The following is a 22,173-nucleotide window of genomic DNA, read 5'->3' on the forward strand; positions in this document are numbered from 1 at the left end:
GTCTAGTTCACACTTTCTTGTGAGAACATATATATATATATATATACATACTTGTTGTTGGTGGGTAATTTAGGGGAGTTTGAACTCTGATCAATACTGAATCCATGTATTAATTTGTGTTGTGGTGAATTACACAACTGAGAGATAACCCAATACCAATGCACATATCATTCAGGGGCAGAACTGAACTTGTCGTTCAATAATAATGTTAGATCCATATGCTGCAGATCGAAATGGACCATTGTTTTGTATCTTTGGGCACTGACAGATCTGACCCTCCAATGGGTTTAATTTATGTGGCATTTGGTCAAGGTCTTCAAATCTTCACCTTTCCAATGATCAATCTAAATCTTTTTTCTTTTTCTTTTTTGAATTTCTGACAAGATAGCAGGATATATTAAATACTTTGGCTTTTATAATAATATTAATAATAATAAATTCCCAATTTATGGTTGAATTTACCCCAAACAGTAGTGTCAAGTAATGGTGATTAATAATAATAATAATTATTATTATTGGGTAAGTCTTGTTTTGCTTATATTTGTGAGTAGCGCCGTACAAAAGCTATTACGATGATGAAGTTGTAAACAATGCCCTAATAACGTAAATGGGGTGAACAAGTTCACTTCCTCAATTCTTGTGATTAATCAATTTCCCACAACTATTGTCAATTACACATTCACAACCATAAAAATATAAACAGTAAAGTAAAGTAAGTAAAATTTTAGAAATTGATGACACCAGGTTTGAGTGTGGAAACCCTTATTGGAAGAAATCCAACCTGTTAGAATGAGAATCATGGAGATTTTCACAACTGGCCATGAGCGAAATGAACCACTGTCGTTGAAGTAAGTATAATGGAATTTGACTCATGTGCACACACATTCCGCTCTACCAAGTACCAATAGTTCTCTGGTTTAGCCATACCTCCCCCCAAACGCACTAGAGTTCAGGCTTACTTTTTGATCAACAAACATTCATCGAATGCTTTAAGTCCTTTGTAGTGTGATCGTCCCTCCTCTTCCTTGTGAAGGATAGAAGAAAAACCTGTTGAACTGATCAATCTCTATAAACTGGTGTAAACTCTGAAGATTCCGTGTTGATAATAGAACAATGCCCGAAATCACTATTGTGTTTAAGTGTGCGTACTAAAAAAATACACAATCAGATTTTTTTGAAAAATCTCTAAAATAAACTTAAATGTTCATATGTAAAAGATGAAAATCTTGTTATTCCAATTGAAGAAATCCATCTCCACTATAGATAGAGATAGAGTATATATAAATATACCAGGGATCAGGTCCTTGTAATAAGCAAAAAGAGATTTTAAAATCGTGCAAGGATAGCCTTAGGAGTTTTGGGAAAAACAAGAAACTTACAAGTTACCAAAATATGAATTTTCGCACATACAATCGGTTCAATTTTAGAACTGAACTTTACCAAGTTTAGTTTTCATGCAAAAAGTTCAATTGGTTTAGTTTTAAACTCAACCGGTTGGACTTTTACAGAGTGAAGTCAGTATTCATGTACAAAGTTCAACCAATTCAGCGTAAAAACGCAACCGGTTGGACTTGCTTAATGATATTTTAACCGTTACACTCCATCCAACTTTAAATATATTCAGAAGCGTTCCTCACTCACATACACGATACATGTTCTAAATGATATTCGATCTCAACAGATTTAACGGTAAGAAACACTTAGGGATGACAATTTGCTTCATGGGGACGAGTACCCGCCTCGCTTGTTTAAACTGGTTAAAGGATTTGGGCAGGGATGGTTTTAATGGGAATCGTTTAATTTTATTTTGGAATGTGTATTGTTGCCATTATGAAATATTTGTAATTTGAATTTTATGTTAAACTACTATTGATAACACTTTTTTATGTAGGGTTGTATACTTACGTAAATGTGTTTGGGAAAAAAATAAAGAAAAATAAAGAAACATTTGGGAAAAAACGAGACGAGGTGAGTGCCCACGAGTGAAGAAACATAAACGGGGCGGGGATGTGGTGACAGAGCACCCCGTTTAGACGGTTTTGGGTGGAGACATGTATTTTAAATGGAAACGGGGATGAGGAAGGTACGTCCGTCCAGAATTGACCCGGTACCATCCCTAAGCACTTGTGCTTTAACTTTGAAAGACTAAGTCTCAAGATAAATAAAAATACAATCCGATCATCAAGTTTTTATTTCAAAATATGTCAACATGACATACATTCATATCCCACACTATTTACCTTTGCTTGTTCTTATAAACTCATTTGATGTTCTAAGTTTTCAAAATGTAATATTTAAATTCTTGAATGTTGCTAGCTTAATTATTATTATTATTATTTTTGTCTGTTTGTTTTCATTTGCTAGCTAGAATGAGCTAGTCAATTCTTAATCATTATGTACTGTATTATTAAGTGGCTTAGTATCAGCCTCTATTGATGGATTTGATGGGCAGAGATTGAGAGGTACATTGCAGCTTTCCATTATTTTGTCATACTATTCATATTAAAATATATCATAAGAAAAGTTGCAGAGGAACTCTCTTTTTACACATGACTTGTCATATATCCTTTTAATATATTAAGAACCAAATAAATAAATAAAAGAGCAAACAAAGATGAATAGTGTATCTACTTTATACTAAATATAATAATAGGATCATAATTATATAATGACACGTGAGATATGGGAGGGATGTTTTTAACGTTATAAGGAAGTATTGTTCCAAAATAATATACACAAAGTTGAAATTATTATAGTGTTATATTGAGATATTTCATATGATAATAAACTCGATCCTAAACATACTGCATATCATGTAAAGAAATATATATATATACCCTGTTTGTCAAGATTTGATAAGCATAAATAAATAAAAAAATTAAGCAAATAAATTTGAAGTATTAATGAGTCAATTTGGTTTCTGTCGAGTGAGAATTCAAAAGACAAATCAAAGAGAGGAGAAGAAAAAAAAAAAAATGAAACAAATACATTTGATGTATTAATTAGTTACCGTTTGGTTTCATTGTCAAGTGAAAAGGACTGAATTTTTTAATTTTTTTTTTAAGTTATGCACAAGGCATGGAAAGAAAGGAATGGAATTGGAAAATAAAAACCACCCAAATTAGCTCTTTCTCTCTTCCTATTTTTCTTCGTTGGTTTTGGATTCTCAAAGAGATGAAGAGATTTAAAACAAAAACAAAAAATAAAAATTACAAAAATAAAAACGAAAAAGATGTTAGAACTTAATAAATAATTTAATCTGTTTTTAAAAAAATTATTATATGATCTGAATTATTTGTAACCACTAATTAATATGTAAATAAATATATATATAAAACTTAAGCATTGCGTGTCCATTCGGCCCAGATAACAGGATAGGGTCCCATTCCGATTTAAGAATAGGGAGGTGGGTCCTACTCCTACATCCCAATTGATACATCCTGGTAACCATATGGGCCAACAGAGTATCACTAGCGACTGGGGCGACACTAAAGCAGTATAGTCCAATAGGCCCATGAAAAAAGTACGTAATACAGACAAGAAGAGGAAGAATAATTTGAATAAAAGGTATGCCACAAAGAGAGCCACGTAAATTAGCATAGGGTAAAATTATTATAAATAATTTTTTAAATTTAAGTATTATAGGAGTGATGATTTGTAACAAAAAAATAAAAAATAAAAAATTGAATTCTTGTGAACGATGTGATTCATATAAAATAGAATTTAACTTGTTTCTTGTTTCTTTCCTTTAAATTCCATATTTCTAACTCAATAACTCAAAGATGTTTTTGACTTTTGTATTGCGAAAGTTATGATCGTGATACAAATGATAATACTATTGAATTCACCCGTCTTCTAATTGTCAAATGATATGATCTTTTATTTCTAAATAAAAAGTAAAGAGTTCGAGTCTCATTAGAAACATATCTTGACTTATAAGTAATAGATATGATCTCTTTTTCTTAATTGATGCTTCAAGTCTCCTTGCAGAGACTTTGGGTCTCAAATGAGAAGTTGAGAGTTCTCAGTTTGGTTAGAGAAGTTGTGAGTAATGGATTGAAAAAACTAAAATAAATGAGACTATTAACCTTTATAAAAAACCTATACAAATTCTATTTTGTCACCAATCTGAGTCAGGTTGAGCTTGGGGTAGACGAAGGTCGGGTCAGGCTTGACCTTGGACCGAGATTCCAGGCTTGACCTTGGACCGAGATTCCAATGTCTCGTAATATTGAGTATGTCGTGTAAATCATATTATTAGTATATTCAAAGATAATGCATTATTTTTTAAAAAAATTTGGGCCAATTTATAAATTTATTGATAACTAGATAACGTATTTTGAGCGTGTATACTAACTAAATACTAACATAGTGGTGCCACGCCCAAAATCTAATAGTCCAACACACTGTACTTGCAGTAGATTGTATAACTCATATTAATATTTTTTTAATTTATTTTTTAAAATTGGGCTAATTTGGCATGAAGCCCAAAATTTTCAAGACAAAGCCCATTATCGGCCTTGACCAGAGTTACCTAATAATTGTTTTGGGGCTGGTTGTCCCTTTCTCTTTCTCCCCTCCCGCCATCGTTCTTCTCGCTCCTCTGTTTTTCTCTCTAGGAACCCTAACCAGAGAGTTCGTGCCGAAAGTGAGGAGCGAGTATGGCTTCAGCAGAGGATATGAATCCATTGAGCTTGAAGGTGCGTGAGCTGTTGAAGGAGGCCCAGCTCGACTACTCTGCTTCAACAACTAAGCTCGTAGATGACACCGTTTCGGCCATTAAAGAAGCAATTGATAAAATACCTGAAGACTTAAAGGTTCTCTTTCTTTGTTAAACTTGTGTCTTTCTTTTTGGTTACTGAGAAAATTTTGGAAGAATATTTTTTTTTTTGAAACTTAACTACAGCAATACTAAAAAAGCACCTATTTCAATTGAGTTAATGTACTTATTAGGTTTAGTTGAGTAAATTTTCAATTTTTTATTTTATTTTTCGAGTTGAATTAATATACTTATTGATGTTGAGCTTAGAAGATGTTTGAAAATTAAGCACTGAAATTTTTATGAGCTTAATTTTTTGCAAATCAACATTTTCTTTGATACTAATTTGAATTTTAAGTGTTTAGTGATTAGTGTTATGAAAATTGTATGAACTGAATTTTTCGTAAATCAAGATTTTCTTTGATACTTGTTTGAATTTTAAGTGTTTACTGAATAGTGTTTTGTGATAAGTGAAGTCTCCCTCACTTGAATCTTACTGCGTGGAATTTGTTCACAATTAAACTACATTATTAAGCGCATTTCATTGGATAATTAAGATAATGCAATGAATTGAGTTGTCTAGTTGAGTGAAGTTTCAAAGTTTATTTTCTTTTCTTTTTTCTTTTTTAAGCGATGAATTCATGTATGTTTGCTGTGTTGATATTTGGTAGGTTTCGGCTGATGTGGCACCGGGTTTTGTCAGAGACATTGGGGCGGACAAAGTTGAATTCAAGTTCAAGAAGCCAAAATCTATAGAAATTGGTGGTAGCTATTCAATGCGTTGCATCACAAGGCCGGATGTAAATGTGGATCTTTTTGTTCGAATGCCAAAGGTAACTTTTCAACATGTTAGTATGTTAATGCACACGAACGGTTAAGAATAACAAAAACAGAACACTGTGGTGCAACATGGGGTGTAACTTGTTTTTGTATCGAATATCAATTCAAAGCATTGTTTTAAAGTTTGAAAGTTGAAACAGTGAGTATGAGGTTTAATAGATAAGTTAATGTTGTCAGACCAACATTAATTAATTTTAATTTTTAATTTTTGTAAATAAAATATTGAATCAGCACACGTCTAATCATCCTGTTATCTCCTGCTCGAGCTACTAAGTTGGATGACAACACCGAGTATGAACAGGTGATTGCTTGCAATGATGTTGCAAAAGAGTATTGAACCAGGATATTGGAAGATACACTGATGTCAAATATATTGAACAAATTACATATTGGTTGTTGAATTTGCAAAATGATTGTGGAAGAATGTGATATCTTCAGTCAACGTTGAGTGTCGTGGGCCCTATTTTCCATTATGATATGATGGCATCATGCCAATTTTTACATGATTTATCCTATTTTAATTTTTGGCATGTATGATACACGCCCACTGACCCATGTTTTGAACGACTGTGACATAATTTTTTATAAGATCACAATTGGCTACCACTAAGAGAAGTATCTTTTCAGTACAGAATTTGGAAAATCTGTTGGTCTTGTGGTAATATTTATGGTATCACAGATGGGCTCATTTAGAGTATTGAAGGATCACACAAATTTGGGGTACATGAACTTCCAAACAGTAGTGTTACAGAAACTACTTTATTATTTTTAGATTTTTTTCCTTTCTCATTAGTTTAAGGCTATTTTTTTTTTTTATTTTTTATTTTTTTAAAGATTTATTTGTACACTTGGATTATATAGTTTAATATTGTTGAAATATTTCACCCTGTGGCAGGAATGTTTCCATGAGAAAGATTATTTGAATCATCGATACCATGCTAAAAGATGCCTATATCTCTGCATAATAAAGAAGTATCTAAAATCTTCTTCATTAATTCAAAAGGTTGAATGGTCCACATTTCAGAATGAGGCTAGAAAACCTGTATTGGCTGTCTTTCCAGGTATGGAATTCTGCAACATCATATTCAAATTATGCTTTTCCTAATTTATTGTGTTGAATTTATTATTTTATTATTATTATTATTAGTTAATCTTGTCCTTGTAGCAGCCAATAATACTTGTATGTTCGTTATAACTCTTTTTGCTATTGCAGCCATGAAGCTTGTTGAAGTTCCTGGGTTTTTTGTAAGAATAATTCCCACCGCGACATCCTTGTTTAGTGTTTCGAAGTTGAACTTGAAGCGGAACAATGTCCGGTCTCTAAAGCAAGGTAGAATATTGTTTTCGGTTCTTCGTATGTTTGTGCTTGAACTTTGTGGTAATGTTCTCAACTAAAATATTTATAGAGGAGGGCGTTCTTCAAGCAACACCAAAGTACAATAGTAGCATTTTAGAGGACATGCTCCTAGAAAAATTTTCAGACTTCATCAGAAGAATTTTTCTCGGATGGAAGGAACTAGGAGAGGCTCTAATATTGCTGAAAGTATGATTCTCGACAACTTGGCAATTTTGAATTTGATGCCATAGGTTCATATTGCTAGATGAGAAGAATTTTTTCTCATGATGATGTAGGTATGGGCTCGGCAAAGAAGTTCAATATATGCTCATGATTGCTTAAGTGGATTCCTAATCTCTGTCATAGTAGCATACCTTGCCACAGAATCCAGCAGGAACTGTATTAACAATTCAATGAATGCAATGCAGATATTTCGAGTCACATTGGACTTCATTGGTATGTACAGTTTTCCTTGTTTTTTTGCCTTCATATTTCTGATTTACTTGTGTAGCATACGCTCAATCAATATGTAGATATTGTACACCCCCTAAAATCAATATGAAAGAACCACTTAAGTTTTGCGGAAGATGTTATCTTATTTATTTATTTTTTGATAAGTGAATATATTATCTTATTTATTCTCAAAGGCTATGGATAATGGACACGGAACACTGGCAACAAATGATCATCAAACCATGAAAATGATATTAATAATGTTTTATTGCAGATTGTACAGTTTAAGCACCTAGATGGGATGAAATAATCAAATTCCTTATCTAATGACATTGACTAGGCTGTGAACCTTCACAAGGGCAAGTGATGATTGTCAACTATGAATATATGTCAGTTTCCTTCGTCATGCAAATTAATTGCAGCAATAAAATGGGGGACACATTTTGAATAAGGACCGTGTTGTATTTTAAATCAAAGCTACAGGGGTTTAAACCTTGGTTCATTATTCATCTACGCATTCATATCTTCCTGACATTCTGGAGATGCTGGGACACTGAAACTTTTCTTCTTTTTTAACCAAGAGTGAAATTGATGTACCGTTAAGTTTAGAACCCTGGTATCAAGTTGTTTTTTTCTGAGAGATACCTAACAATGTCATAGACTTTGTCATCTAACACTTGACACATTCATGAATATTGACTGGTAGATTAAGCTCTCTCTGTGATGTGTCAAACTTTCCTTGAAACTAGGGTACTGAACTGCATTTACGTCTTCTCGTTTTTCTCACTGCAAAATTGTTACTGCAGGAGAAGCACAAGCCAGAAGTGGGACATATAATAAATATTAAGATGCTATATCTTATCATGTTGTGGGTTAAATAGAATTTCCCTGCTATTGTGGCAACTACAATATTGTGATTATTCTTTTTCAACTAGTGACTAGATCTTTCATGCTATAAAAAGGTTATAACAACAATTTTTATTACAATTATTTTTTCAGCCACTTCAAAAGTATGGGAGAGTGGGCTTCTTTTTCGGCCTCAAGGCGTACAGACTACTTCAAAAGAGGTGTGTTAATCAATCTAATATTGACTTCTCTCTATCTTTTTTCTTTAATAAGAGAATTCACTAAAGACTGCCGAATAGGTGGCAATTTTGTGTACAGGGGCATCATAAATGTTTTATTTATTTATTTATATTAATTTTTATATAGCTCTGGTTCCACCCCTGAAAAATTTCACTTTCATTCAGTTCTTAAATTGTTTTTTTTTAAAATATTGAGTGCTAGGGAGGAAATCATTGTTACCAAATACGGAAATTGGGACCATTTTTAAAACAAAATTTGATTTTGATGGGAAGGTCAAACCATGTAAGAAGCTTAAAAGTGCTTTCTTTGCTAATATGATATGTTTTCACTTTTGTGAAGTACATCAAAATGTTCTACGGGATTTTCAACTCTTTAGTTCCACAATTGCCACTTACTCTTTTTTTTTTTTTTTTTTTTCTTTCCCACGTGATTTAGCTCTTTCCCGTTTTACACTGTAGCTTGTATCAATATTTCTTCTGAACTTGGAGTGCAGGAAAGGAAGACATATTTACAATCATTTCCAGTAGTTGTATGTGATCCATTTGCTGAATATAATTGGGCATTTCGCATGACAAAGAGTGGTTTTCTAGAGGTAATTTTTGCCAGTACATGGATTTTTTTCTCTGCAAGTTCTGCTCTTGTGACAAATTTCACTAATTTCAAAATTATATATCTTTTTCAAAATCCAGCTCCGGGATGAAGCTGCTTTGACACTTGGTTGCATTAATAAATGTAGAGATGGCGGATTTGATGAACTTTTTATGACCAAGATCGACTTTGCTGCTAAATACGACTATTGCATAAGGTACATTACTTTATTGCATGTCACTGCTGCTCATTGTCATAGAAATGTAAAACTGACAATAATTTGCCTTCATTTTGTTTTAAGATCTCATCAGCTCAATTTGCAATTTATTTCTGAGATTGTGTTTGTGATTCTTACTTGTTTCTTTCTTCATTACTGCTTGGTTTGGTAGTATCAAGTATCAACCAAGTATATTTTAGTCAATATAGACCAAGTGGCATTTTTAAACATCCAAAATGTGCTGATGAACTCTTTTCAGATGCAACAGCTAAGCAAGCTGTCATCATTATCTTAGCCCAAACTCCCAAATAACCATTCTTTTGGCGTTGGTCACTCAAGTTTTTCCCTTCATTTTACTCTATTTTGGACTACTTTTGTGTCGGTTTATGCAATCCATTAGACTGAGTGTAGTGGTCCAAGATTTTGTTTTGTCATTAGTATTGTGAATGGTAATTAGCCGCCATTCTTAAAACTGAGCCTGGTTACCCGTTTTGTTATTGTATATGTTGTCAAGGTTTGTTGTCCCTTACTTCTAGTGAGGGCAATTGCTCCCTCCAATATGAGGTGCTGTGAGGGGGGGTGGTGGGTTGGGGGGGGTTGTGATTCAAGAATCAGTTATCTAATCAAGATATGACTAATTCCTTATTGTCTTTTTGAATGTCCTCATTTTATATTTTCCACATTACGTGTTTTCTGAGAAGAACTTTATATGAAAGTACTTATTTTGTATAATGACCATATAAGCACCTTAAGATGAGCATGAACATCTCTGGAAAGGCTGGAATAGTCCTTGCATGTTATCTATTACTGTCATAATGGTGAAGGCAAATAAAGCTGGCTCAAGTGTTTGTTTTTAAATGTTAGAAAAGGAGATTCAAACCCTAAAGAGAAGAGAAGATTATTTTTGTAAATTCAGCACAATGCTGATGTTTAAGTTTTAACGAGCGTTTGAGTTGTACTGTCTGCCAAGAAGAGTTTCTTCCTTTAACACCACTACAAATGGAACAGAACTTAAATTATTCACCTCACCTCACTCATTAATACATGCTGTTTTTGAGAAGAAGAAAAATAGGAACTTTTAATAAGATTACTTGTTATGCACAGTTAATAAGATTACATATTGAAATTACTATTTAGATATAAAAGTGATTCTCCGTGGGTAAATCTAAAAATGAATCCTAAATGACATCGAGTTTCGCAAGTTTCATGTTAGGACATACTTGGATGGGCAAAAGCTACTTAGTTTAAATCACAATCCACCTTGGAAATTCATAGTTACACAAAATAAAAATATGATTCTATACATTCAGGAAAAAAAATTGTGATTCTATACATAGTAAGTTTATCTAAAAAACTTATGCCAGTTGGGATTTAGAGCCAAATTTGAGCAGTTCAAAGGGATTTGGATAGAGTTTGCCAGCTTTCGTTTCTGCATATTCAATTTTTTTGGAGTTGGAGACTTTATAGAAGAAAATGAATTGACTTGTGGCTCATTCTAGAGACTGGCAGCATATTGAAAATTTTAGGTGTAATTAGGGGTGCAACTTGGTCGGCCAACCTGAATGCAATCTGAGCCCCTTTTTTATCATGGGCTTGGGCAACCATTTTACAGTTAGGGTTAGGCTTGGGTTGAAAAATCTCACCCGAACTCAATTAGGATTGGGCTTGGGTTGATGTGTCAGCAGCCCGGCCTGACACGAACCCAAATCCTAGTTTTGTTTTTCAATTTTTTTTTAATTTTATATATATATATATATATATATATATATATATATATATATTTATAATTTTCCATGATAATTATATTATATATATTTCAAATTATGATTACCCTTTTGACTTATCAAAAAAAAAAAATTATGATCACCCTTTCCCCTTTACTTCCTTTTCTTTAAATATTAATTTATTGTATATTAAAAGTTTGGACAATTAATTGCCTAAGAATTTGTTTTTATGTTTTAGAAAATTACCTTAAGTTTTTAGATTTTTTATGCTTACGAGTAATCTAACTGTTAACCACCATCTACTCTAAAAAGCTTAAGCTATTATAGAGGATATAACTTTAACATTTAAATCCTCCAACACTAACCATAAACCAATCTGAGATAACTTATTTTCAGCTCGATTTTTCTAACTTTAGCTCAATCTAAAAATAAAAATTTGAACGTGGATTGAGCTCAGGTTAGAGAGCTTGGATTGAAAGTTAGGTTGGGTTAGACTTGGGTTGAAGCTTTTATAACTTATGTTTGGCCTAAGTTGAACCCTCAATCGGCTTGAGTTGCACCCCTACTCAATGTCTTATTGATCTTATATATATGTTTTTTTGGGTATAGACACATATGTGTCTGTTTATATACACATTGAGTTTCTGTGTTCCTTGGGTCCTTGGATCTTTCCCATTCACCTTATATACATGTGTATATGTGTGCAATACTGCAAGGTCCTTTATTTTAAAGAACTGAACTGTTGTGAAAAATTGATCCGATTTGACTGGATTAGATACCAACTGGTCAATCATGATCGCTCTCTGGCTAGCTCTCCTATTGGGTTCAACCTGGGCTTGGGCAGCTTTTCTTTTAAAGAAAATTGGGCTAGGGTTGACCGTTCAAACCAGCCCTACCTGTCCGAGTTGCACCCCTAGGTGTAATAGCTATCTCATCGGAGTGATGTCAAAATGGACTACTGGATTTTAAAATTTGGTTCAAAGTTTTGTTATTTATGCACCTGGTCTGCAAACAGGTGGTGTTTGGTCAAGTTCACCGAGCTTAATTTTGAAACTGCAAAAATAAAAAAGGGAACAAGTACATCATTTAAAAAGTGTAGCATTTAAATTCTTACTAACTTGACTGATTGTTGTTGGAAGGTTTAAAGAATTTGAATATTTGAAGATTATGAAAGAGTTTGCATATAATAAAATATGAGGTTTTGCATCGAAATTAGTGATTAAATGCTTCTAATTTTCTCTCCATGATAACTTTTAAGTTTTGCAGGAACACTATTCTTGTCACATGCTTGCATCATGGGTACATTGACTGCATTCTGTTGATTGCATGCTTCTAATTTTCTTAGATTGTTGCTTTTTAATTTTGCGCAGCTGTATATCATTCTTGCCAATTTTTCTTGTTATTTTGCTCTTTTAGATTGAACTTGAAGGGAAACAGTGAAGTTTATGCATTGGGATTTTGCTTGGATGATGAGTGTTGGCGGTTGTATGAGCAGAAGGTGCATTTTCTAATGCATCAAGGATTGGGCGATAGAGCAAAGTTTGTCCGTGTTACCTGGAGTAACACCATTTCAGATTGCAATATCGAAGATGTATGGCATCCAGGCATTGAGTTTCTATATATTTTGTGATACATTGGATCTATATGCTGTCAACTTATTCTACTTAACTTATAATTATAGGGTCTAACAATGTTTGATAGAGAGGCATTGCTCATTGGAATCTCAGTCAGCTCCGTAGAGAATGCTCAGAGAATGGTTGACATTGGTCCAAGTCCTGAGAATAAAGATGAGGTATCTGACTTCTAAATTTGTCTTGTTAGTTCCTATCATGTCTTTTTAATCAAGTTCTAATGTCAAATCATGTTTTGTACTAGGCTCTCAAATTCCGGAAGTTTTGGGGAGATAAGGCAGAGCTTCGAAGGTTTACAGATGGTAGAATTGCGGAAAGTACATGTAAGTTATATATGTATGTGTGCATGCGCGCGCGCACTTAAGTTGGCTACCAGTATTTCAGATTACGCGTTTTAAGATGATTTATGACCCGCATTATCCAAAATTGGTAGATTGGGGATGCAAGGAAATGGAAAGAGAGCGATGGAAGAGACATCTCATCATAAAAAGCATCACTGAGCATGTCTTGTTACGGCATCTTTCTTTGTCAAAAGGAAATGTTATGCACATTGCAGATCAACTTGATTTTTGTTTGCTTCATGGCACTGGAGGTAACACGTCCTGGTCACTAGTTCCTTTCAATCTTTGGATTCTTCATTTCCGTCTGTTTCAAGTTATTTACTTTAGAATTATTTATGGCAAAATGTACTGATTTTTCAAACTCCATTTTTTTTCCCAATAGATTTTTCAGATCCTATATCTTTTACTGGAAGTTTGCTTGAAGCATTTGAAATTCTTTCAAAACATTTACGCCTTCTCAATGACATTCCTTTGAGGGTATCTAGCGTGCAGCCTCTTGACCCAGGTTTCTTTTCTCAACCTTTTCCCATCTTTTCTTCTATTATATGATTTTGAATTATTTGCTGCCTTATTTGTGTTGAAACATGTCAACTTGAGGCATCATTTTTCATTTCAAACTAATACCTAGTGTTAAATAAAGTTATCTAGTGCGTACAAATTTCTTCTTGATTTTTGATTACTAAGTTCCCATGCTGTTAAGCTTAAGCATATTATAAGTTATAACTGATTGACTTTTTGTGGATACTCTTGGTTGAACTGTAGAAGTGATTAGGTTAAGGGTTGTCATAACTAATTCATACATATATTGGTTAACAGAGATGATAATATATATAATAAAAATGGCGATGATGTGAAAATATCATTTATATTCCTAAAAGTTACCATAGAGGTGGGTTGGTGTTAGGTAGGCAATCCTTTTCCTATTCATGTGGCCACTGCATTCATATGGGGTAAAGGCAAAGATGTTGATGATAAATCAACTCCCAATATTTTTTTTCTTCTAATTACTTGGGATTGGCTACATGAATCCTATTTTTCCATATGATGATAGTGATAATGATTATTCCTAAAATTTGCAATTACTTCTCTGCACTCAGACAAAGCTTATCAAATTATGATATCAATGAACATTAAATCTGAAGCTTATCAAAGCACATTAAATCTTAAGCAGTTCTCCTGATATTGATACAACTCCATACACTAAGTGCGCAACACACACAAACCGGGGGGGGGGGGGGGGGAGAAGCAACCAGTATGTAAAATCACAGTTCTTGATTTCACCAAATCCTCTCTGTTGTCAGGCCTGTGAGTTTCGAAGCTTGAGATTTGGGGGCATCCCTTAATGTGAGCTTTATTTGTAAGCCCTCATGCTCAGACCGGGACTTTTTACGAGTAAACAAGCATAATATATATTCAGTTGGGCTTTTTGGGCCTTGAGAGACCCCGTCTTTCAACAACCTTGTACATTCTTCCTGTAGTTGCACTAGTAATCCCAGAGGACCTCTCTCTGCGCACCTAAACTTCTAGTCTTCTGCCTTTTATTATCAGAGTCAGAGTAGGATAGCCACGAATTGGCATTTGCATTGAATAAGGACAACAATCCCTTTAGAGGGCTTTTCTTGCTTGTTTGGTCAATTTACCAGACACGGAAGTCAGATAGACCACACGCTGCATACTTTCTTATCATATGGAGACCTTTTCTGTCCGTGTTAATAAAAAAGGATGAAAGCCGCGATCCTTGGCTGTACAAAGTTCTCTCTCTTATAGTGGACCAACGGACGGATCAAGACCAGTTGCGACAACCATCACAATGAGTCCTTCCCTTTATCTACCCCTTCTATGTGCCCTCTGCTCCTCCTTACTCGGTTGTTGCTGATTCATAAATATGGTTTCAGTATCCCGCTTACTTGCCTATCAGCCTTTATGTGCTTCTCTCCCTCTTGCGTCTCAAGGAAGGATGCTACTCTCTCGTCATCCACATCCATTGCATGAAATGTTTCTGAACCAAGCTGCACAATCACCTTCGACCTTCTACCCATACAATCATCCAGTTTAAACCAAAATGCTGTTTACTTACCAATATTTACAGCTTTCAGGTTCACGTCTGTGTCCCCTCCTGAACCTCATCCTCTAGCTTATGAAAAGGGTGTTGATCTAAGATTACAAAAGCTCACTTCAACCTGTATACAGCCCCTGGAAGTTATGATTCAGGTATGATGGCTGCTGATCTGTTATGATCTCATTACTGATTTAATTCCGAGAGTTCTTGAATTTTTTTTTCTGCTTTACATAGTTGGAAGGTTCTGGAAACTGGCCAATGGATGAAGTGGCAATTGAGAAGACTAAATCTGCTTTCCTTCTCAAAATTGGAGAAAGGTAGGTCCAGATTAAGTTGTCTTTATTTAAGAATAACTATGGACTTTTTAATTTCTCTGATAATGCTAGTTGACAGTCTCCAGAACAGCTGGGGAATGACATGCACTGCTACCGAAGATGATGTGGATGTCTTTGTGTCTGGATATGCATTTCGTCTCAAAATTTTGCATGAGAGAGGCCTAAGCTTGCTGAAAAAGCAAAGTAAGGAATTCTTTATTTTCATCATTGTACTCAAACCTTTCTGATGCAATAAATTTTCCATGAGCGGCCTAAGCTTGCTGAAAATGCAAAGTAAGAAATACTTTATTTTCATCATTGTACTCGGACCTTTCTGATGCAGTACTGAGTATTCTGATTTTCAGTTGCAAGCGATCAAGTGAAGCGGGTCTACTCTACTGATAGGAAGCTTTTTGTTCGCGGGCAGCATTCTAGTATGATTAATGGTTTGCAGGGGCGTTACCCAATATATGGACCAGTTGTTAGGTGAGATTTTGAGTTTATACTCTCTCGATTGCTTTCTCCCACTCTCTTAACTATGCATGTCTTGTTTGTTTATGTACATATGAAGGATCGCAAAACGTTGGGTTGCTGCACATCTTTTTTCCACTTCCTTGGTGGAGGAGGCAATTGAGCTGCTGGTTGCTTATCTCTTTTTGAAGCCTCTGCCTTTTTATGCTCCTTGCTCGCGAATTACAGGATTTCTAAGGTTGAGTTCTCTAGTTTCTGTTTATAACACATACATTGTGTAATGCACTCACCTCTCTCTCTCTCTCTCTCTCACACACACACACACACACACACACAAAATAAAAGCAGTTAAATCATGTGCATTTTATTATTCAGCTTTGATCTATGGTAGTTGTTAGTGTTTTTTTTTTCCTAGTTGGGACTCACACACACTGCCTCCACTGAGGTTCGAACCCCTGACTTTCCTTTAAGAAGTAGGAGCCTTGTACCGCTAGGCCAATGCCTGTTGGTAGTTGTTATTGTTGATTATTATCATAAAATGCGACCTCTGTGAACATTTGATATTATTCTGTTTTATGAATATTATTATTGCTTCTATTAGATTAGTTGTGTGTGTGTTTTTTTTTTTTTTTTTTTTTGAGGGGGGGGGGGGGGGGGGTTTTGTTGAATATGGTGAAGGGAGGGTGGGGGAGCTTGTGTTGCAATGGTGGCCTGGAATTTGATATTAGCAATGGTGATGTGAAAGTGGAGATAATTCCTCTTTATTTGGGGGAAAAGAAAAGTTGAAAACATTGGCAGTAGAGTGCACATTTTTTTTTTTTTTTGGTGAAAGTGGCAGTGGTGGATGCCACAACGTTAGTCACATGTTTCACACATGGGGGTGACATCTCACAAGCTCTACGCACGAATCAGCGACTTGAGCGCATTTGCCCCCAAATTGACGAATCCAATATTTTTTACTTCACATATTAGTTTTTCCAACCAGCAAACTCTGTGTGAATTTGCTATGTTCAATCAGAAACACAGCGTTATACTGCGTCACTGTGTCTTGCGAGTCAGCTATCTAACAATATATTTTAGTTCAAAAGCTCCACTTTTCAATCAGCCTACTATTTACTTTGAGCCACGTCCGATTGGCTGGATGATTGACAGATCTGATGATGCTGATTCTTTTTAGAATGATAAAAAGACTCAAGTTGAGAAAGGAATCTGTGACAATTAATAGGAAAAGCAAGTACTTTTGCCACTAATCCAATTTGCATTCTATGGTATTATTAGTGCTAGTTTGTTTGTTTGTTTTTTTTTTTAATCTGACAAAAACCCTTCATTTAGTTATATTATTGTAGACAAGCATAATTAAAAATGATCATAAATCTATAAACAGTTAATAGGATCATATATCATGTAGAGTAAATACATATATGGTCGTTGTATAGGGAGGCGCTCTATAGATGCTCCTCTATAAATATGTTAAATTTTGACGCTCTTGCTCTCTGCTCCTGCACCTGCTCCTGCGCTAGGTCAGAACTATGGTGGCAGTGTGGTCAACGCGAATAGCTTTAGCTGTCAGTTGGCAGTGCCTCATTTTGGCACTTGCAGTTCTGAAGCAGGGCATGTTGCAGTTGTGGTGGTGACATTATGTAGACAATAAATGGTTGTGGTACTACAAGGGGACAGGCTGGTGATAGTGAAGAATGTAGCTAAGATGGCGGTAGCCTGGTAGCTTGGAGCCTCCAGTATTGAGAAGCATTGATTCATATTATGATGTCTGTAATTGTTTTTCCTAGTATACGTGTATGTGTAATTGTGTATATGTGTTATATATAAACATGTCTATTTGCTTGTCCAACATGATTTCTTGTTCTGGTAAACTTGTATCGAATTGTACTTCTATTTTTATTGAAGTTCAATCTTAAATTCATATTTAATTTCTTGATTTTGCTATAACCAGATTGAACTTCCCTCAAGTGTGTATATATATATGTGTGTGTGTGTGTGTTTTTTTTTTTTTTTTTGGGTAAACAATTTCCCTGAAGTGTAGTGTATTGTTAATGCATATGTAAAGTAGGTGTAAAAAGGCTTTTGAGTTGAGTTGTCTTGAGTCGTATGTTGACTAGTTTGACAATTCAATTGTCTTCTTTTGCTTTTCTAAATTGAAAGAAAAATACTTCTGTTAACTTCAATTTTCTATATTTCAATTAGCAAACTTTTTTGTCTTTGAATAGGTGGATATGATTAATTTCTGTATGGGAAGTTATGACTGAATTCTAATTCTCCTAGTCTTTATAAGGATAACGAATGTTCATATTTTCTATACGTATTTGACAGGTTTTTGCGGTTACTGTCAGAGTATGACTGGACCTACTCTGCTTTAAATATTGATATAAATGGTGATTTGACTCCAGATGATGAAAAAGAGATCAATGTGAGTAACATAGTTTGAGTGATTAGTAACCAAAGTTATTTGTTGGTTAGATGACTATCATTTTTTCCCTCCTTTCTAACTGAACTACTTGCATTTTAATTGGATAGGAGAATTTTTTGTCAAGTAGAAAAGCTTATCAAGAAAGCACGCAAAATCTAAACCCGGCCATGTTCTTGGCCACAGCTTATGACAAGGCATCTGAAGCTTGGACTCGATCATCACCGAACTCCTCGGTGAGTAGCTCATTCATTCCGGATTAAGTCACAATCACTTATGGAATGAAGCTAATCATTCTTTCTTCACTTTTTGGTTAATTAGGATTACTATTTATCATTTGCTTTGCTATCACCTGTATAACAATTTTGCTGACATTTGGCTTTTCCTTTATGCTTGTACCATTTTATTTGACTAGATTATGCACCAATAAAAGTAAAAGGTAGTGAAGCAATAATAAAATCTCAAGTCATAAGCTAAAGCTATACATCAAGATGCAATCTATAACTTCAGTGCATGATAATGGCAAAATTTTGAACCTGTATGTCATTGGAAAAAATGCATAAATGAATTGGTTCAATTCAAAGGCACAAGGACGTTGTACTTGATCACAAATGTAAAGCTAACAGGTAAGCTAAATCATTTAAAGTTCAGGGCAACATCTTATGCCTCTTAGTATTCTGTAGAGGAATAATATGTAGCACGAGTAAAAAGAGCAGCATCTCTGTTATGCTTAGGGGGTTCGGGCAGTTGATGCGCGATCTAGTTATTTTATATGGTCTTCATAAATAACTGTTCCAGGACAACAGTTGGCACCTACTTTTGGATCTCAAAGGTGCATATGTAAACAATGAATGTTGATTAAAGATAAAGACAATAATCAAGTTCATCTCACAATTAAAATTTACAGTTTCTGAAATCTGAGGTATGGGGGTGTCAAAATTGTGTACTGATTAATCAATTATTCACATGGTATTCACCAAATAAATTAGTTCTAATGCTCAAGGTTTGTCGTATTTGATCGTGTAAAGTTGAAAAAGTATGGAAAATCTATCCAAATTCAAAATGCAGGATTTAGGATATTTGAATCTTTGTTGTGTGGAGTCCTCATTTTCCCTAAAGAACTCATGTCTACATGGTATATGTGGGTTGTGGGCAATGTTTACCGTGGAATAAGTATCTCAGAGCCATGGTGGATCTGGGAGGACAAAGAAGAAAGAGAAACATCTAAACTTCGTGCTGATTCATCGTCTCAAGAGGGTCATTGAATTATTGGATGGTCAATATTGTAGACCGGTCTTCTCGTGATTTGGACGAGGAAAACCAAGGGGTAATGTTTAATTTGGACTAATAGCATCTTCTTACTTTAATCGTTCTGCAAATATACCCCTTGTATTTTGGTATGCTGGTCTCCAAGATCCACCCTTCTGTTTAATTTATATTGCCGGACTTGCACCCTTGCTCTTGTTTTACTTGATAGGGCTGAAACAGTTCGGACATCTGAACACATTTAATACCCGACACCTGATCCAAGCTTAGTTAACATAGATGAATGTTGAATTAAGCAGCGATATGCTGATTAATTGACACGAATATCGTCTATCTGATCCTTTAGTGGCAGAGCCAACAATTAATCAATGCTGTTATTATGCTTGGATTCCCCACTAGTGGTTTAGCACTTATAATAGTATAATTACAACAGAGTGGGGATATTTTTATCAAATAAAAACGTTTTAAACCTTTTCACACTAAAAGTATTTTTGTTTATTAGAATTTGAGAAAGGACATTTACATGAGAATAAACAATCAAAAAGGAAAATTTTAAAATTAAATCTGGAAATATTTCTTGATTACCGACGGGGACTAATCGATTTGATTTATGTTTTTGGAAAAATCATAAATTATTGAGCATAGACTTGGGGTTGGCTTGAGCTTTGCACATAGTCATGAAGGTTATTGTTCTGTTTTAGCTAGTGATTGTAAAATTTACTGATAAGAGGTAAAGTGCAGCGCTTAGTTGATCAGCTATGAATCCCTTTTTTGATCTTGTTCAAAGGAAACCAGCTTACTTGCTTGCACTTTAAACCTACATCGCAGTATTTTATAGTTTGTTTGTATGGATAGAGTGCTTTGCTGCCTTTTTTGTTCACAATTGACATTTGGTTACTGTTAATGTAAAGGAGCTGAGACGACTGGTGGCCTATGCACGAAGCAGTGCAAATTTGTTGACCACACTCATTTTGCGTGATCAGGTTGATGCGTACAGATGGGAGGTGAGTGAGACATATTGCGTGTTATTTTGCCGATGGTTTTGCTTATATTTGTAGTACTGACAAATAACCTTTATGTGATTTGGGTTGCAGTGCCTTCTCCGAACTCCTTTAAACAATTACAACGCTGTTATCCTTCTCCACAGGGACAGATTACCTTACCCCCAACGGCTTCTCTTTCCCTCTGAAATGAACCAAGGTATTATTCTTTGGAATGTAATGTTAATTATCTAGTTATAACCCCCTCCTCCCTCTTTTTCTTTTTCTCTCTCGCCATTGTTTTGGTATTAGAACTCGCATAAGGTGATACTTATAAAGTCCCATAACTTGACATATCTCGTAGGGAGGCATGTGGTCCGCGGAAATGCTAGCAAGAACTTCCATCCCTTCATTTTACCCGTTGGCACAAACGGGAGCTTAGAGGAGTTGAGGAGCTTAGAGGAGTTGAAAGATAAGTTGATGGTAGACTTCGATCCACAGAGATATTTTGTGGGGGATCTGGAGGCAAGTTTTACGAGAAAAAAAAAAAAAAAAAACTCTTTGATATTAAATTCCACCATCAATGCTTTTCTTGCTGATTTTTTTCTACAATATTTGTAGAAAGCGTTCCCTAGCACGTTCAAGGTTTGGTATGATTCCGTGGGGGGTGATGCTATAGGTTTGACATTGGAGAGATCTTGTTCCAAGGTATATTTAGATATTTATCATCAAATTTCGTTCTTTAGCAGTTGACAATTGCTTGTAACCTTAATCCATCCTCCTTTTCTGCAGAAGCGGGGACGAGAGGAAGAAGAAAAAGATTTGATTGACATGCTAAAAACTGTTGGTGAGGTCGGGAAAGGGTTTGTGAGGAGTATTTATTTTCTTAAAGCACCGAGGTTGAGTAATTAGAAGATATTATATAATTACTTTTTTCTCCCTATGTTGTAAGCTTATTATATTTACTTTTTAAAATTTTGTCGAAAATTGGCGATTTTCTTGGCCGCAATTTTTGAGAAGTATAGGCATACCATGCAAAGTTACAAAAGAAGAAAGCCTGTTCTGTTGAGAATACAGCATTGTAATATTGCCAATTTTTATTTTTATTTTTATTTTTTATTTTTTTGTAATTTCAAAGTTCGTTTAGCTGTTCAGAAGTACAAAGTTTTTGGTGAGTTAGCAGAGAAGTGATCCAAAGGTTTTCATTTTGAGGTCACTAATGGAGTTGAATTATTGATTAATTGTTGTTGATTATGTTGCATTCTCAATTTAATTACTCCCTTATATTTTACATGTCCACCTGTATCACATGAAACCATGTAAGGTAGATGAAGTTTTCTGTAATTTTGAGAAGAACTGAAATTAGGAAGCTGCACATGGACCTACTTTGTGAAGGCGAGTTTTTAAAATTTTTTTACTGTATTAATAAGAGTGATTTTTTTCTTATATTGATAAGAGTGAATTTTCAACTTTATCTTTGTTAAAAGAGTGTCGGAATTAGTGCACTTGTTCGGGAATGTTACAAATAATTAATACATTTATTTTTAAATGAAAATTATATTTTGTGACACCTCAAAATAAATAAAAATATGAACAAAAATTTTGAGAGTATATGATTGAACGTTAACACATTCCTACCGACTAACAAAAATCTTACTAGGCAACCTAGGAAGAGTAATGCCATTC

General features: G+C 34.6%; 1 protein-coding gene across 1 annotated transcript; it reads left to right on the forward strand.

The window, feature by feature from the left end:
- The first annotated feature begins 4,552 nt into the window (after nucleotides 1-4,552).
- LOC132266698 (uncharacterized) lies at nucleotides 4,553-21,418 on the forward strand. Its single transcript, XM_059767666.1, has 25 exons — nucleotides 4,553-4,817; nucleotides 5,431-5,592; nucleotides 6,495-6,660; nucleotides 6,813-6,929; nucleotides 7,006-7,142; nucleotides 7,232-7,391; nucleotides 8,388-8,455; nucleotides 8,968-9,066; nucleotides 9,164-9,279; nucleotides 12,420-12,594; nucleotides 12,685-12,795; nucleotides 12,879-12,957; nucleotides 13,068-13,226; nucleotides 13,358-13,480; nucleotides 15,065-15,186; nucleotides 15,269-15,351; nucleotides 15,428-15,552; nucleotides 15,714-15,834; nucleotides 15,920-16,057; nucleotides 18,148-18,244; nucleotides 18,352-18,477; nucleotides 20,419-20,511; nucleotides 20,602-20,707; nucleotides 20,852-21,195; nucleotides 21,280-21,418. The coding sequence occupies exons 1-24, from the start codon at nucleotides 4,662-4,664 to the stop codon at nucleotides 21,106-21,108; spliced, it is 3,096 nt and encodes a 1,031-aa protein (XP_059623649.1). The 5' UTR covers nucleotides 4,553-4,661; the 3' UTR covers nucleotides 21,109-21,195; nucleotides 21,280-21,418.
- The last annotated feature ends 755 nt before the right edge of the window (nucleotides 21,419-22,173 follow it).

Source organism: Cornus florida, unplaced genomic scaffold (genome assembly GCF_030987335.1).
Source record: "Cornus florida cultivar Cherokee Brave unplaced genomic scaffold, ASM3098733v1 CherokeeBrave_3.0.0_Hap2_Chr07, whole genome shotgun sequence".
In the NCBI taxonomy this organism is placed as follows: Eukaryota; Viridiplantae; Streptophyta; class Magnoliopsida; order Cornales; family Cornaceae; genus Cornus; species Cornus florida.